Consider the following 19,990-nt stretch of genomic DNA (forward strand, 5'->3'; position numbering starts at 1 on the left):
CCTTTGATTTCTACTCGCACACCCCATGCTCCTAGGCTTCCCGCCGTAGCTCTCCCATCAGTGGTGATGGCAAATGGAGGCGCCGCTCAGCTTCTCCACCTCGTAGTGGTACTGATTGGTCCCTGGCTCCTCCTCCTAGTTCTCATCATGCACACTCAGGGAAGTGGCCTCACCTAGACCTGGCGATTTCTCCTTTGCAGCCAGAGGTTAAAGATGCAAAGACTGCCACTATTGCTACTACTGGTGATGATGGTCGGATTGTTCCCAACCCGCCCCCCAATCTTAAAGATGATTGGGATTTTCAAGATAAAGATGATCCACCACCCTCGGCTAGCACTACTTTGGCAGCCTAAGGTTGCCTTATATGTTTTTTTTTAATGAATAGTTTATGATTCTGGCTACGACTGTGTTTTTAGTCTGGCTTTGGCTATTTGAACTCTTTCATGGGGTGATCTTGTATCCCCTGCCCCCTTTTTTGTGAATTGTAAACTGAGTATATTTTATTAATAGAAAATGTCACTATTCATCAAAAAAACAAATTACTAGTCCGTAGTAAAGAAACTAGCACATAGAGACTTACCAGGAAAAAATGATCACAAAGTATCATATTAAAAGAGATACTAATTTAGTCTAATTAAAAAAACTATCAGTAGATTTTTATATTGCTAGTTAGAGAAAAATTCTAAACACAACATTTAAAAAGTACAAAAAAGGATAGGAAGAACTAATTAGCCCTGAAGGCTTCTTGAAGGTCTTCAATGGCGACCCGAAGGGTTCTATCCTACAAAATATCTTCCTCCTCAAAGTATTTGTCCAACCAATCATCATCCATAGGGTCTATCAAAGAGTAGAAGTGAAGAAGGAAGCACAAGTTCCTTTTGTTGACATCACTCTCAATCTAGAAGCCAGTCGAGTCTTCAGTGAAGATGATTAGGTAAGTTTTGATGGCCTCCCCCATAACATAGAACATATTGCAATTTTTAGCCAGAGGGATTGATAAGTCATCCTTAATATTTTGTAGAATAATATCCAGGCCCCCAAGCAAAGCTTCGGTGAAAAGTTCCTAGAAGAGACTGGTAATGAGATCATGGTCCACATAGAAGTGACAAGTTATAGCAATGAACATAAGCAATAATGTTTGAGTTAGACTGAAATCTATTAGGATTGTTAATGAATTGAGTCCCAAGACACCAAAGAATGGCCCTCCAGATGACTCTATTTTGAACATTAACAAATTGTATGATCCTTTCAATTCTCATGAGCTTGTCAAAGGCCATAATGCGAGAAGGGTGGGATAGCTTAATCATAATATCCATGGGAAGAAGTGAGGCCAAAACAAAGCCACCTTCCCCATTAAATAAGGAAGAGAATGTTTGCCACCTTGTCGGGGCATAAATGCATTAAAGACTTTTGCATCATGCAGAGAAAGACTTGTGCAAAAAAACTCACCTATACTATGTGTTAAATGAGAAGAAATGAAAAAAGGTATCGAATTAATAAAGCATTGCATGGGAAAGGGAACAACACACGCAATAGATTTGATGGCAATGAGATTTATAATGTATAATACTAATATTATAGTTATAGGAATATAAATAATAGATATAATCTTATCTAATAAGGATCACATAATAAATATATATTATAGGTATTTTAATATAAATACTACATTAGGAACGTATTTTATATATATATATATATATATATATATATATATATATATATATATATATATATATATATATATATATATATATATATATATATATATATATATATATATATAAAATCTATTTATTATATATTTTTTAATAAAAAAAATCTATTTTTCAACTTTTGCAAACTCAAGGAAAATTTTATCAAAAGTTTTGTTATTAAATATATTTGGAAGATGTAAATAATAAATGAAATTTAATTAAAAATATTTGACTGGTAAGATCTATTTTTAAACAAGTAGAATAGTGCATGTTTAATAATTAATAGTTATAAGAAATCCAATTTATTAGTCCTTGTCGTAAGATAGGAGACTATAGTTTTCAACTTTCTATTTTGTATTACTTGTCACGGGTATGTGCAAGATCATGGTGTACCAAACTATGGCCTTAAGTGGCAGTGAAAAATCAGCAAATCAGATTTATGTCAACTTGACACATAATTTTGAAGTGGTTATGGACTTTATATCAAAAAGTTGTAAGAAAATAATTTGTAGAAAATTGAATGTAGTTTCTAAACTACTAGGCCTTATCAGGAGAAAAAAATAATTGATTGGTCAAAAGTTTGAATTTTAATGCAGTACTAAGAAAATTTCAGGGCGAAAATAAAAAGTAGGTGTATGTCTAACCACCTTAATCAAAATCAAATCATAATATTTTTTTAATATAATTATAGATATGAAAACTAGACTCATGCCCGGATGTGACGCATATTTTTTGATATTTTTATTCCAAATAAATAATTAAATATGAATTTTCTATCAAAACTTTTTCAAATTAAAAAAAGTATCGTGTCTGACCACCCTAACTAATAGAAAATTTGATCAAATTTTTCTTTTTTTGTTTTTTTCTTATACTAGGCGAAGTATAGAATGTGACGCAACTTTTAGATTTAAAAAATGTTATACCGTTTGAAAGTTATAGCTATTTTTCATTCAGTATGTCAATCAGCACTTTACAATAATCTTCATTGATAATTAACTAATAAATACTTATCGAACTCAAAATTTGACAAAAATTATATTGATGGAATCTAGAGAGCAATATTAAAAAACCCATTTCGTTTCATTCAATTTCGATCAAAATAACATTGTCAGACGGCTACCCGAAGTCTGAGTATCACTAAAACTCTCTATAAACACGTCTTTGGGGTTGACCGGGCAGGCTTGGTAAATACCAAGCCTGATCGGATATCCGATTTGACATCGGATATCCGATATGGCTTGGTAGTCAAATTCCAAAAATCTTCAAATTTTGGAGGGAAATTCGATTTAAACGTTCTAGTTTTTTATTTTTAAATTATTTCACTTATATTAATATGTAAAGGCATATTTATATATATATATATATATATATATAATAATGTAATGTAAACATACAAGATATAATCTAGTAATATATAATAATATCTTATGTTAATCTTATTACAATCTATAAATATAATATATATTATTATTATTTTTACTAAATATAATAACATAATTTTTATATATATAAAATACGTATTATATATTATTATATTAATATGTATGTTATTAATATATACAATAACGTAATATTTTCATTAAATGTAATATGTATTATATATTATTATATTAATATGTATAATAATATAATATTTATATAACAACCTAATATTTTTATTAAATATAATATATATTATAAATATTATTATATTAATATGTATGTTATTAATATATTTATATAATAACGTAATATTTTCATTAAATATAATAATGTAATATGTATATGTATATATATATTATTATATTGATATGTATATTATTAATATATATGTATATTATTAATATGTATATTATTAATATATATGTATATTATTAATATGTATATTATTAATATATAAGAGTCAAAGGGGGTCATAAGGTGACCTATAACCCTCTTTGACCCATTAAACGACGATATATGTCTCTAGGGGTCCTAGGACCCCTAGAGACATATGTCGTCCTTTAATGGGTCAAAGGGGGTCCCTTTGACCCATTAAATGACGACATATGTCCTTAGGACCCCCAGGGACATAGTCGAATCGTTCATATCGGTCAAAGGGGGTCATAGGGTGACCTATGACCCCCTTTGACCCATTAAACGATGACATATGTCTCTAGGCGTCCTAGGACCCCTAGGGACATATTCGAATGGGTATTATGGGTCAAAGGGGGTCATAGGGTGACCTATGACCCTCTTTGACCCATTAAACGATGACATATGTCCCTAGGGGTCCTAAGACCCCTAGGGACATAGTCGAATCGTTCATATGGGTCAAAGGGGCTCATAGGGTGACCTATGACCCCCTTTGACCTATTAAATGATGACATATGTCCCTAGGGGTCCTAGGACCCCTAAAGACATAGTCAAATCATTCATATGGGTCAAAGGGGGTCATAGGGTGACCTATGCTCCCCTTTGACCCATTAAACGACGACATATGTCCCTAGGGGTCCTAGGACCTCTAGGGACATATTCGAATGGGTAATATGGGTCAAAGGGGGTCATAGGGTGACCTATGACCCTCTTTGACCCATTAAACGACGACATATGTCCCTAGGGGTCCTAGGACCCCTAGGGACATATTTCAATCGTTCATATGGGTCAAAGGGGGTCATAGGGTGACCTATGACCCTCTTTGACCCATTAAACGACGATATATGTCTCTAGGGGTCCTAAGACCCCTAAAGACATATTTGAATGGGTAATATGGGTCAAAGGGGGTCATAGGGTGACCTATGACCCTCTCTGACTCATTAAACGACGACATATTTCCCTAGGGGTCCTTGGACCCCTAGAGACATATTCGAATTGTTCATATGGGTCAAAGAGGGTCATAGAGTGACCTATGACCCCTTTTGATCCATTAAACGACGACATATGTCCCTAGGGGTCCTAGGACCCCTAGGGACATATTCGAATGGGTAATATGGGTCAAATGGGGTCATAGGGTAACCTATGACCCTCTTTGACCCATTAAACGACGACATATGTCCCTAGGGGTCCTCAGACCCCTAGGGACATATTCGAATCGTTCATATGGGTCAAAGAGGGTCATAGGGTGACCTATGACCCTCTTTGACCCATTAAACGATGACATATGTCCCTAGGGGTCCTCGGACCCCTAGAGACATATTCGAATCATTCATATGGGTCAAAGGGGGTCATAGGGTGACCTATGACCCTCTTTGACCCATTAAATGACGACATATGTCCCTAGGGGTCCTAGGACCCCTAAGAACATATTCGAATCGTACATATGGGTCAAAGGGGTTCATAGGGTGACCTATGACCCCCTTTGACCCATTAAACGACGACATATGTCTCTAAGGGTCCTAGGACCCTTAGGGACATATTTGAATGGGTATTATGGGTCAAAGGGGGTCATAGGGTGACCTATGACCCTCTTTGACCCATTAAACGACGACATATGTCCCTAGGGGTCCTTGGACCTAAGAGACATATTCGAATGGGTAATATGGGTCAAAGGGGGTCATAGGGTGACCTATGACCCTCTTTGACCCATTAAACAACGACATATGTCCCTAGGGGTCCTAGGACCCTAGGGACATATTCGAATTGTTCATATGGGTCAAAGGGGGTCATAGGGTGACCTATGACCCCCTTTGACCCATTAAACGACGACATATGTCCCTAGGGGTCCTAGGACCCCTAGGGACATATTCGAATGGGTAATATGGGTCAAATGGGGTCATAGGGTAACCTATGACCCTCTTTGACCCATTAAACGATGACATATGTCTCTAGAGGTCCTAGGACCCCTAGGGACATATTCGAATCGTTCATATGAGTCAAAGGAGGTCATAGGGTGACCTATGACCCTCTTGACCCATTAAACGACGATATATGTCTCTAGGGGTCCTAGGACCCCTAGGGATATATTTGAATGGGTAATATGGGTCAAAGGGGATCATAGGTCACCCTATGACCCTCTTTGACCCATTAAATGATGACATATGTCCGTAGGGGTCCTCGGACCCCAAGGGACATATTCGAATGGGTAATATGGGTCAAAGGGGGTCGTAGGGTGACCTATGACCCTCTTTGACCCATTAAACGATGACATATGTCCTTAGGGGTCCTAGAACCCTAGGGACATATTCGAATCATTCATATGGGTCAAAGGGGGTCAAAGGGTGACCTATGACCCCCTTTGACTCATTAAACGACGACATATGTCCTTAGGGGTCCTAGGACCCCTAGGGACATATTTGAATCGTTCATATGAGTCAAAGGGGGTCGTAGGGTGACCTATGACCCCCTTTGACCCATTAAACGACGACATATGTCCCTAGGGGTCCTAAGACCCCTAGGGACATATTCGAATGGGTAATATGGGTCAAATGGGGTCATAGGGTAACCTATGACCCTCTTTGACCCATTAAATGATGACATATGTCTCTAGGGGTCTTAAGACCCCTAGGGACATATTCGAATCGTTCATATGGGTCAAAGGGGGTCATAGGGTGACCTATGACCCTCTTTGACCCATTAAACGACGGCATATGTCCCTAGGGGTCCAAGGGGGTCATAGGGTGACCTATGACCCTCTTTGACCCATTAAACGACGACATATGTCTCTAGGGGTCCTAGGACCCCTAGGGACATATTCGAATGGGTAATATGGGTCAAAGGGGGTCATAGGGTGACCTATGACCCTCTTTGACCCATTAAACGAAGACATATGTCCCTAGGGGTCCTAGGACCCTAGGGACATATTTGAATGGTTCATATGGGTCAAAGGGGGTCATAGGATGACCTGTGACCCCCTTTGACCCATTAAACGATGACATATGTCCCTAGGGGTCCTAGGACCCCTAGGGACATATTTGAATCGTTCATATGAGTCAAAGGGGGTCATAGGGTGACCTATGACCCCCTTTGACCCATTAAACGATGACATATGTCCCTAGGGGTCCTAGGACCCTAGGGACATATTCGAATGGTTCATATGGATCAAAGGAGGTCATAGGGTGACCTATGACCCCCTTTGACCCATTAAATGACGACATATGTCCCTAGGGGTCCTAGGACCCCTAGGGACATATTTGAGTCGTTCATATGAGTCAAAGGGGGTCATAGGGTGACCTATGACCCCCTTTGACCCATTAAACGACGACATATGTCCTTAGGGGTCCTAGGACCCCTAGGGACATATTCGAATGGGTAATATGGGTCAAATGGGGTCATAGGATAACCTATGACCCTCTTTGACCCATTAAACGATGACATATGTCTCTAGGGGTCCTAGGACCCCTAGGGACATATTCGAATCGTTCATATGGGTCAAAGGGGGTCATAGGGTGACCTATGGCCCTCTTGACCCATTAAACGATGATATATGTCTCTAGGGGTCCTCGGACCCCTAGGGGCATATTCGAATGGGTAATATGGGTCAAAGGGGGTCATAGGGTGACCTATGACCCTCTTTGACCCATTAAACGACGACATATGTCCTTAAGGGTCCTAGGACCCCTAGGGACATATTCGAATGGGTAATATGGGTCAAATGGGGTCATAGGGTAACCTATGACCCTCTTTGACCCATTAAACGATGACATATGTCTCTAGGGGTCCTAGGACCCCTAGGGACATATTCGAATCGTTCATATGGGTCAAAGGGGGTCATAGGGTGACCTATGACCCTCTTGATGCATTAAACGACGATATATGTCTCTAGGGGTCCTAGGACCCCTACGAACATATTTGAATGGGTAATATTGGTCAAAGGGGGTCATAGGGTGACCTATGACCCTCTTTGACCCATTAAACGACGACATATGTCCCTAGGGGTCCTCGGACCCCAAGGGACATATTTGAATGGGTAATATGGGTCAAATGGGGTCATAGGTCAGACCCATTAAACGACGACATATGTGCCTAGGAGTCCTAGGACCCTAAGGACATATTCTAATCGTTCATATGGGTCAAAGGGGGTCATAGGGTGACCTATGACCCCCTTTGACCCATTAAACGACAACATATGTCCCTAGGGGTCCTAGGACCCCTAGGGACATATTTGAATCGTTCATATGAGTCAAAGGGGGTCATAGGGTGACCTATGACCCCCTTTGATGCATTAAACGACGACATATGTCCCTAGGGGTCCTAGGACCCCTAGGGACATATTCGAATGGGTAATATGGGTCAAATGGGGTCATAGGGTAACCTATGACCCTCTTTGACCCTTTAAATGGCGACATATGTCTCTAGGGGTCCTAGGATCCCTAGGGACATATTCGAATCGTACATATGGGTCAAAGGGGGTCATAGGGTGACGTATGACCCTCTTTGACCCATTAAACGATGATATATGTCTCTAGGGGTCCTAGGACCCCTAGGGACATATTCGAATGGGTAATATGGGTCAAAGGGGGTCATAGGGTGACCTATGACCCTCTTTGACCCATTAAACGACGAGATATTTCGCTAGGGGTCCTAAGACCCGTACGAACATATTCGAATGGGTAATATGGGTCAAAGGGGGTCATAGGGAAGAAATCATGGAGAGAACCATGAAGAAGAAGAGGTTGGTAATGCAAGGCAAGAGCATGAGACAACAGATGATCCTGAAGAAAGGAGATTTATGAGAATCATTAAGGCAGTACAAGGTAATGGTGGGAAGAACCATATTGATTTTCCAATATACCAGGGTAAAATGGATAGTGAAGAAGTGCTAGGGTGGATAGAGGGCCTTGAGAACTACTTTGATCTTGAAGACATAGAGGCAGATAAGAAGGTAAAAGTAGCAACAACAAGACTAAGAGGAACATCACTCACTTGGTGGACTAGTGTTCAGAATGAGAGAGAGGAAAGGTGGTGCAGGGCACCTAACCTATGTGGTAGGGGGGAACAAGTATCTCTGTTGCTGGACACCTTGCCACTCCATGAAAGCGAGGATTCAAGTAGATTAGGAAGTTGGAATAAAGGTTTGGTCCATATTTTACAAGTTGGTCTATGTTTTGTAATAAAGGCACATGTAAGGCCCACAAGCATTTTGGTGTGGTTATAAACCAAGTGACTCCATGGGACCAAAAGGCCTTAGAATAGGGTATTTAGAGCCTAAACAATATTAGCAAAAAGTGGTTGTTTGTTTGTTTTATGGTTGGGAACGCCTATATGGTTGTTCCAATGGTCATGTAGACCTTTATATATGTCATATGTGATCTTAGTTGAAAGGGGGAGATCAGAGTGTACGATGGTTTGGAGAAAAAATAATAAAAACTTCAATTTTCTGGAAATTTACTTAGTTGCATTTAATAAATCCATATGACCAATTTTGAGTCAATGGAATAGTTTAGAAAGTTAGGGAATGCATAAAAACTATAGTTTGAAATTTGAATTTCAAATTCAAACGGTCATATTAGTTTTGGAGGGAAAGTAGTAATTTGGTATTTGTTTGATTAAATAAATCTTTGTAACCAACTTGGTCGGTTGGATAGGTGCATATAAGCCTATTTAAGTTGTAATGAACATATGCAAGACATGAATCATTATTGGTACAGAAAAAATCATAGAAATTGTATAGAACAACAATCATACTTTCCTCTGCATCAATTAAAAAAATAAAAAATAAATGATACTTATACATACAATGGGGCTCTCTGTGCGAATGAAAATCCCTGATGATCTAGGACGCCGAATCTGTACAGGCTCATCGCCAGTAGCCACACCCTATATACAATAAATAATGTAATTAAATGAGATTACGACAAACATTTTACAAGAATGCATCAATATTTAATCAATTAGAAAACATCTAATTACCTTTCCTTTGTCAATGCATGTTGGCTCACCCCCCGCACTTTGTCCCCCCGGGGCAGGTGGTATCTGCAAGATAAAAGAAAGATTAGCAACCATATATGCAACAATATCAAATAGAAAAAAAAAATGCGAACAAAACATAATGTACCGTAGATGTCTCAAGGCCAAATGAAATGGCCGAGAGTGTAGCATCATCTATCTATCTGAGCTCCTCCTCGGTCATCAACTAAACATGAATGAAGATCACATACATGTAAAAGTCAGTATGGCTTAAAAATTAAAATTAATCTATTATAAAAATTAACTCTAAATCACATATGTCATAACAAAAAAATGTATACACGTACCGACACTGAAGGAGTCCATGCCTCCACATTCCCCTCCTCTCTCGCATCAGGGTCTGTAGCCTCTGCACGTGCGTCTGGTGTATCCTCGTCTAATACAGAATGATACTCAGGAAGATCACCTATGGGACCCAGGCAAATATTCTTGCATGTAATTCAAGTGTAAGGCACACAAACGTGTGATGAGCTAGCCGATGATGAACTGGCACCAACATCATCAACACGAGGAGGCAAGACTGACCTAGCCTGAGATATCATTAGGCTACTCAGCCTATGAATGGCTCTGATGGTCTGAGAGCTAGCCTCTGCCATAATATCTGGATGCTGCACTCAAGGAGGGGGGGGAGATATCAGGGGGGGGGGGACAAAAGTGCCAAGTTTCTTCCACTGGGAAGAGGGTCTATCCTGAGGAGCTCCTAGTCCTAAGCCCATGTTGGGCTTCATGCTCCAATAGTTCACTTTAAGTTTCAACACAAATTCTGCATATAATTTTTTAAGGAAATAAAATGGTATGTCTAAATTGCCATGTGGAGGGATATCAAAGACCATCCACCAACGGCCCCAAAAATTTGCACGTATGGCGTCATTTGTGCACCATTTAATCGATAGTTTGGTTTTTTTTGGGTCAACTGGTATACCCGTTTTTGGGTTAGCAAAAAGGCTTGCCAAATCGTCTTTGGTTATGTTGAGGGTCGCGGCCTCATCATAATCCAAACCATCATCAAACATCTGGTGCATTTCATCACGCCAACGAAGAGCGACATTTTGTTGGTTTGTAAGAGTTTCAATGTTATCCACTATGGTGTTTAACGTGGATAACATAGGAGCCAGTGCAGGTACATTATTGTATGTTCTATGCAAACCTCTCAACTCAGTGAGATTTTCATTTATCAAATCCTCGATTCGAGGAGGGTTTTGAGGAGGTAGAGGATCATTTGGTGGACGGTTTTGTGGGGATACTGGATCATTTGGTGGTAGGTTGCGAGGAATATTATTCCCTGCCTCAGTGTCATCATTTTGATCAGCTATTCCTATTGAATTGCAAAACGTAATATATATAAAAAAAAAATCTAAATTTTAACCATTTTTGTCAAAAAAACCCTAGATTCAACTAAAACAAACAAAATCTTGTTAAAATCTATTAAATTTAGGTTAAAAATGAGTCGGGGGGGGGGAAACATACCTGATATCTGATATCCGATTTGCTATCTGATATCCGATTTATTATCTGATATCCGATCTGGCTGGCCCAAATTCGCGTGAAAATAAGGGCCGTGGGTCTGTGATTTTGTGTTTAATCCATGCGCAGGTATCGGATATCCGATATTATATCGGATATCTGATATTATAATATATATAATATAACATATTAATTACATTTTATATATTTTTATATTATATTTTATATTTATTATATTAATTTACTATATATTATAATATAAAATATTATTATTATACTATATTATTATAATTTATAATATATTATACTTTTTTATTATATATTATATTATAAGATATTACTTTTTATTATTATATTATATTATATATATATATTATATTACATTACTATATATTATAATATATGAAATATTATATTATATTATTATAATATAATATGTTATTATAATATTATTATTATAGTATAATATTATACGATTATAATATAATAATAATAATATTATTATATTATAGTATAATAATTATTATAATAATATTATTATTATATTATAGTATAATAATAATTATAATAATATTATTATATTATAGTATAATAATTATTATAATAATAATATTATTATATTATAGTATAATAATAATTATAATAATATTATCATATTATAGTATAATAATTATTATAATAATAATATTAAATAATAATAATATTATTATAATATAATAGTATGATATATTATTTAATAATATTATTATTATTTTATATCAATAATAATAATATTAAATAATATATCATACTATTATATGATTTTAATTATTAGTCGGATACTGGATTTAAAATTGGATATCCGATATGATATCGGATATCTGATAAGGCTCGGCTTAACCTTCCAGGTTTGGTTCCTGGATAGGTAAAAAAAAGTCAGAGCGAATTTTGAAGCGCTTTCAGGCATTTTCAAACTCTTTTTTTTTCACATCGCCACTTTTTGGCACACCATGATCCTGCACATACCCTCAAACCTAACATGCAAATTCCAAACTATCCTAAATAATGTATGCTTTTATGAACTTTTCATATTAAAGTGATTTTTACATTTTTACTATTTTTTTCCATTGGTTATTCCTATTATTCTTAGTAGGTTTTTTCTTTATACTGTTAGAAAATTACAATAAAATGGTAGTTTGGACATTTGACATATTGCTTAAATGTTTGGAAGTATAGGAGTTTGGACATGTGGCATGTTGCATGAATGTTTGGTAGCATGGAATGCTGCATGAATCATAATAGTTGGCAAATGTTAAAAAGGAAAATGCTAAAATGGGTCTTCTTCATATTCTGGTTTCCTCCAGGTATTGAGATTAGTCATTTTGTTTCCTAGTTCAATGGTATTCTTACACGTTCAGAATATGGAGAATCAAGCTCAACCCCTTGTCACTATATGATATTTGTTAAAAATCTATTTTTTTTTAGTGTGGTTTGTAGTGTTGATAAATAGATAAGCATTGCATCAACTTTTCCAATGACAATTCCATTATCTGTGGTAGAGTTTGGTAAAAAAGTGATGGAGAGAAAAAACATGGTTGGATCTTCATGCGTTCGATCACAAACAAATAAATTTGATGTATTAGAGGAGTTATCAACTGCACATTATTAATTTTGATGTCGATCTCTTCTATCTAATTCATAAATTAATTGCTTAAGTCTATGTATAAATGAGTGCAACACATGTTTTCTACTTTTGCAGGGATCTATCAAACTATACATTGTAAGGGACTATTCCTCCACCTATTGGCAAGCAACACATGCTATTTCCGTTATTTTGATTTATAGTTATCCTTAATTGTTTATCTTTTTTGGGGGTTGCCAAGGCCCCTTGAATGTATCTGACATGCCAATTCTTTGAAGCTGATTTTTTTTTCTCCTTTCATTTAGTGTCTTGTGTTGTGTTGATTATTAGAGCCATGAATGGTCCCAATGTATGTATATTTTCTTCTTGCCTTTTTTGTCTCATTATATTCCAAGGAGGCTTCTTTTTACCCAATAAGCCTTTAAATGCTTTTAAGACCAACTATATGGTATTGAATGCTAACAAATAAACTTAGTCGTATTCATTGATGATATATGACACATGCTTTGAGAAAAACTTGAAATCCCCATATTATATTTTATATAGTACATTGCTACTAATTTTTTGCTCTATAAAGACTTGGTTATGGCCACCAAGAACTGGAGAAAAAAAGTAAAACTGGTCGTAGGCCACAAACATTTATTACAAATCAGATTGTACATTATTACTATGGTTTGCATGGTGACTTTGTTGGTGATGCGTAATAGCTATTTTTTATGTGCATGATATTTCTTTCACATTTGTCAGTCCATTTTCCCATTCATTTAGCTTATGAGTTGGTCTTGGCAAATGAAGCATTGGCTATGAGTTTTTATGGTGATGTATATGTTCTTCCTACACTATTCAGCTGATTGCATGGCAGCAGACATGAAGTTATTCTCAATTGTCTAGTGAAGACTTCAATATGTTGAGCTTTTGTCCTCTTAAATCTTTTTGTCTGTTGTGTTTCCTCTATGAAAGACTAGAAATGAATGTTCATATGGTCTTTGCATATGATTGTTTTAGTGAAGGAACAAAGCATCCATAGAGTCTGTACATCTCCTTTAATCTCAACATAGATCTTTGCAGTTGAAGGCATTTCTGTTTTGATGTGTTAAATATGAATATTACATTCTCTTTTTTGGTACCATTAGATTGCTGCAACATTTAAATAGTAAACTAATACACATATCTTATCAAGGAGGACACTTTTTTTTTTCAAACTTCCCTTGAATATGTTACATTTTAGTTTACAATTTAGCCACTACGTTAGATTGATAGAATATGCACACCTATTAATATTAAATCCACATGACCATATGATACTAGATTAAAACTTTATATTGTCCTTTGTTTCTTTCTTGATGCTTGCCATGCTATTACAGTTAGCAACAATGATATGGATGATCATATATAAATTGTTTAAATGCAAATTTTCTCAGATCTTCATTTTCACTTCTACATTTGTCTCCCATGTGAAAGCTACTAATTTTTGGAGTTCTGATGCTATTTTCTCTTAGAACTACTTTATGGATTGAGGAAATACCACTACTTTCTCTTATCTTGAGCTTTATAGTAGCACATTGACCTATTAATAAACCATTTCTACTTTTGTTTCCTTTTACAGGGATGAGAGAGGCTATTGCAGTACTAAATGTTGTTATCAACATATTTCTATAGATGAGAATGTCAAGAAACACTCTATTTTCAATCAACCAGATCGCAATAAAACCACACGATAGATCCTCTAGAATACAACTACCAATCAGAGCCTTCAGCATGTAACTAGATAAAAAATAATAGAAACACTAAACTCTTTTTGTTCCTACATTCTACCTTCTCCTACATTCTTGAACTATGTCCACTGTCATTTCCCCCTTTCACACTTCCCTCCCCCTAAACCATGAACGACAGGAACTCGAGTTGCTTGTGCAATACTTGTTTGATAGATAATTTAATTAAATTTATAATATTTTTTAGATATAAAAAATTCTAATATTCAATTTATAATTTAAAAAATCATTCTATTTGTAAAAATTATTTTACATTTAAATATTTTAAAAATAAAATATCTTTCAATATAAAAAAATCTATTACTAAAAAAAAATCTAATTTCTAATATAAGTGTAATGTTAGTATCTTAAACTACTAATATTTTGTTTCATTTTATTTAAATTCAAAATTTATTAAAATATGCTTTATTGTTTAATGTATAGATACTCTCGAAAATATAGCCTCACCACAAATACAATAATAAAAACTAATAATAACCTTATGGAGAGTGCTGAGTGTAAAATGAGTGGTATGGAGAAGAGAAAACGAATGAAGTGTGAAATTGACAAGAGCAAATGAGTGGTTGGCAAGGAGAGAAAATCCTACACAACGAAAATTGTATTTTTAATTAATATTCTTATAATAGAAAAACCTAATCATCTTTTTAAAAAAAGTTCCCCGCTCTTAGTTAGGTCGGTGAGTTAAAGCAACACCATTCAAAGCCGCCAAATAAATGTCAAAAGCGGTTGTCAGAATGAAAAGGCCGCAGTAAACTGTGAAATCGACGGCCAGCAAGCTACACCTCTCGTGTGCTCTCAGCCGTTGATCGTAGAACTCAGGTCCTCATTACGCGCTAACAACTCTACGGGCCGTATGAAATATTTTGAATATAATAAAGGAGGACAATTTCAATGTACCGGTTACAGATCAAACAGCTGGGAGACACAAAAAGAAATGACAGGAGCGTGTTTCGCAGAATTTTTGAGGAAGCGTTTAGTACATATTTGAGCAATAATTTCATTTCAAATTGTCAAACGGCGATGATGTGTAATCTTGTCAAGGTTTTTATATTTTTTTAACATTAAAACAGTCTACAATTTTGAAATGTATACACATTATGAAAATACCCTTATTTATAAGCTAATTAGATGAATGATAAAATAGTTGTATAAATTAGAAAAATCAAATATTAAAACATAAAATTTATTACAAATATTGATTTAAGTTTGATTGATTAAAATGTAAAACAAAGTAATTAGATAAATGATGAATGCTGCCTACATGAGCTAAGAAGAAATTTAGATGGGTAATATTTCTTTTATAATTTTATTTTAAAGGTGCATTTGCAGGTTGCAACACCTAATTCATGTGACCTAAATTACTTCTCCATTTATTCCAATGCGAACGTTTTCATTTCGGCCTCTTCGTAATGGCTGATGGATGCAAACTCAAAAGTCCAGTTTTAAAGAGAATTCAATAATAATAATAACAACGTGTCATAGCGGAGAGGGAAGGAAAAATGTATGCGCCAAGGAACAACTGTCGCGTCGCCATCAAAAGTGAGAGCAGTAATTACCGGATTACAGTAGGTGTTGAAATATGAAAAGACAAGATGCTGCTTCTAGATGTCCTCCTATTTCGCCCCCCTACCTCCAAATTCATGTGGAAAGAGGTAACCATTTCTAGAACAATTTCTTCCTTTTGACCCGCTCTTATATCTCATGCTCTATCAACTCCTGTTTAACGTTGGAAAGCAGATCCGCTTTGCTATTCAAAATTATGACCGCCTCTTTATTTGGAACATTTCTACATTGACGATTTAAACGTTAAATATGAAGGCAATTTAGGCGAAGGCATCTCCGAGGATCTGGGGAGGGAGATGGAGATGGAGATGGAGATGGAACAACTGAAGGCCGTGAAAGTGGCAGGAAAGGGAGCCATGGGAACTGTGTTTTTGGTGCAGAAGCAGGGCTGCGAGAGGCCTTTGGCTTTGAAGGCCATGAGCAAATCTGCGTTACAAAAGCAGAGAGATGGGTTGAAGAGAGCGCGCGTGGAAAAGGAGATATTAACAAGTCTGAGGCACCCCTTTTTGCCCACACTGGTTGGACACGTGGAGACGGAGAAAATCCTTGGATGGGTTGTGGATTACTGTCCAGGCGGCGACTTGAATGCACTTCGCCGTCGACAACCGGGAAAAATATTTTCAGAGAACGTCATTCGGTATGTTTCTTGTCTTGTTTTTCATTCTCCTGATGTTCAACTGCGTGAGTTTAGTTTTTTCCGGTGGTGGTGTTCGTAAATAATGGGCATGAGACATGAATGTTCTTTCTTTTTTCTTTTATGGGATTGTTTTTTTGTGAGACATGAAAAATGTATTATGCAAGCAAGCTATGGTTTTGCCACGATATATGTAATAGGTGTGGTGGTTGATTTATGTGACCGATATTTTTAATAAGTTCGGTGATCAGTCTGTATCAGATTGGGTTTTAGAGATGTGGTGCTTAGTCTCTGAGATCAATGTCGTCTATGCTTCTCGATTTTTTTTAAAACATAAACGTGGTGGTTAGTTGAATAGCTCACTTCAACACAAATTTACAACAATCGAATCTGAGTTATAAATTTGTCCATACATCAAAATTGATGAGCTTTCGAGCCTGTATTACACGAGGGATAGACGATTTAGAAAATCAATTCCCTGTTCAAAAATAGAAGTGACACCAGTTTCAAAAAAAGTAGGAGTGACACTGACGAACCTGCCATTTGGCAAATAGTTGCTCCAAGGACGGTCCAAACATTTGACAAATCTCTTCATTTAATTGGTAGAGATCTCTGGAGAGGCTTGAATATGAAGAAACTCTGCCTTATTTGTAGTTTTCTAGTTGCTTCTCGAGGCGTGATTTCAGCATGGTTTCAGTTTCTAAGTCCATTGGAGATGTTCAAAACTTTTGAAGTTTCGGGAACAATTTAGTAGTCAATCTAATTGGTTCTTGCTTTAAACTTTTTATTATTCAAATGTTATTTTCGCATGCTTTTTTTGAAGTGTGCACCGAGTTATGTTTAGTATCTCATTATTTCACTAAATTAAATTATTCATTGATGTATGCTTACTAACAACTACCTAACATAATTATTAATTTTAGAGTATTAAAGATATTAGATATTAAATTAATAAATATTAATATCATATTATTAAAAATATTGAATATTAAATTAGTAAATATTATTGTAAAAAATTTCTCTCTCACCACTCATCCTCTCTCTCATTAAATCTTATTTCAAAGTTAATAAAAGTTAATATATTATATTCAAATGTTGTTAAAAGTATGAAATGTTGATCGATTTAGTATTTTATAAATGATTAAAATATATAAATATAAGATTTTTATGAAATGTATAATAAGTAGAAAAGTGCAAGATCAAGTTTTGAATCACATTTTAGCATACAAATTTTTAAACAAATATAATTTTCCAAATTTTTTTTTACTGTAAATATAGTTTTTAATTATCCCTTTTCAATGTGCTCTGTACAAAAATAACCTAACCAGCATGGAGTTGTTTTTCCCTCATAAATTTAAACCTTGCAACCTTGTGTGGTCAGTTTTGAACTAATATTGAAACAAGCACATATGTCCTGGATGTGTATTATTGGAGACGAGGAATAATCTTTGAGGAAGTTGGAATTATTGAACGCACATTGCAATTTTTTATTTTACTAGTTTTAAAATATTACTTAACATTTAACACATGACCGATTCTCGGTCAAGAACGTCCAGTTTATTAATTTAATGCGACTTCTTGCCGTGACAATTTAGCATCTAAAACAACATCTTTGAATTTCATTGTTGTCTCTAGTTAAACAAAGAGTTCTCGCATAATTTCGCGTTTTAGTTGTATAAGGCTCCTTATTTGTAGCTTTTGATCTATTCAACATTTAGCATTTGGACGGCTGAATACATTCTAAACACGTCTGACGCGGTTATTGTATTGCGACAGGTTCTATGCCGCTGAGATCATAGTGGCGCTGGAACATTTGCACAACGTGGGAATTGTGTATAGAGACCTGAAAGGCGAGAACATCCTGGTGCAAGAGGACGGTCACATTATGCTAACCGACTTCGACCTCTCGGCGGTCATCAAACCGTCACCGGAACCGCCGCAGTCTACTAAACGGCCCGGGAAGTTCGCGTTTATGACATCGTGCGTCGCGAGCAGCCCGGCAAAGAAGAAGGCGTCCGATTTGACGAGAACAAACTCATTCGTGGGAACGGAGGACTACGTGTCGCCGGAAATGCTGGAAGGCGAGGGGCACGACTTTTCCGTGGACTGGTGGGCTCTCGGAGTTTTGCTGTACGAGCTGAGCTCCGGCAGAACGCCGTTCACGGGGGCGACGAGAAAGGACACGTTTTATAACGTTCTGGTGAAGCAACCGCCGTTTATCGGGCGGTGGTCGGCGTTGCGTGATCTGATTCAGAGATTGCTCATCAAAGACCCACGGCGGAGACTGGGTTTCAACGGGGCCGAGGAAATTAAATCTCATTTCTTCTTCCGAGGCCTCCATTGGGAATCCATCGAGAGGTTGCATGTTGGTGCGCCGCCGTTTCTTCCCTCGCCCGTTTGCATGGACGACGTCGCCGCCATGCAGAGCATCGACGTCGAGAAGCATCTTCTCGAGCAGCCGGACTCTGAAAGTCGATCTTCTCAGTCCGATGGAAATCCGACTGATGTCTTTTCGGGGTTTTAGGAAAGGGGTTTTTATATCATGAGAGAGTCGCGCAGTATTTTTTTGTGCAGTTGACTGTCTTATGTAAACATTTATATAATCGTCTTCGCTCATGATTCTGTCTCTGGATTTCCCCAAGGGATAAATCCACCTTATTGTTCGGCGAAGGCTTCTAATCTCTGACAGATCATTGAGATGTCTCCTTATACTATTCATTTTCTACCACTCTCTTCCTATCACCTTATCTACGTCACTCCCTCCCTCCCTCTCTTTTTCTTGTGTAAATGTCATTAGTAGTGCATTTGCTTTATAGTACATTCATAGTATATGACAATCACACTATTTTTTATATAGCGTGCTTGCGCAATAGTGCGTATGCACTTCATAATGCATTCAAATTCACTAAGTCTAAAGCTTGGATTTACATTGGAGATTCAACCCAAAGATTTGGTCATTTCAAGATGGTCTCAGATGTGATTTTTAGCATGCATACTAAAAATGCTTGTTTTTCTTGTGTGCTTTTCATTAGGTTTCACTATGCTTGAATATCGATAAAATCAAGAGTTACATGATATTGTAGTTATTTGCATTGGCTATGTAACCATATAATTTTTTTGAATTTAGACCATTTTAAGCCTTTTAACTATTATTTCTTTTAAATGTATGTCCATTTTCTCTGTAAAACAAACATGTAGTATTTGGGAGTTATATTTTAGCTCTTTTATTTGATTTTGCAAAAAGTTTGTTTTTTTAGAAACTAGATTCCATTCTACACACTTTAAAAAAAAGTTATTATTTTTTATTACTTCTCAATGATTTAAAGGGGGAGCACATATATTTCACATTTTTGGGATGTGTTCACTTACAAAATTA

General features: G+C 36.3%; 1 protein-coding gene across 1 annotated transcript; it reads left to right on the top strand.

Moving 5' to 3' along the window:
* The first annotated feature begins 16,128 nt into the window (after positions 1 to 16,128).
* On the top strand, positions 16,129 to 19,577 carry LOC149564274 (serine/threonine-protein kinase OXI1-like). Its single transcript, XM_089827322.1, has 2 exons — positions 16,129 to 16,617; positions 18,391 to 19,577. Exons 1-2 carry the CDS (start codon positions 16,277 to 16,279, stop codon positions 19,136 to 19,138), a joined length of 1,089 nt encoding a protein of 362 aa, XP_089683448.1. The 5' UTR covers positions 16,129 to 16,276; the 3' UTR covers positions 19,139 to 19,577.
* The last annotated feature ends 413 nt before the right edge of the window (positions 19,578 to 19,990 follow it).

Source organism: Cupressus sempervirens, chromosome 4 (assembly GCF_028749045.1).
Source record: "Cupressus sempervirens isolate cs-2001-9-10 chromosome 4, ASM2874904v1, whole genome shotgun sequence".
In the NCBI taxonomy this organism is placed as follows: Eukaryota; Viridiplantae; Streptophyta; class Pinopsida; order Cupressales; family Cupressaceae; genus Cupressus; species Cupressus sempervirens.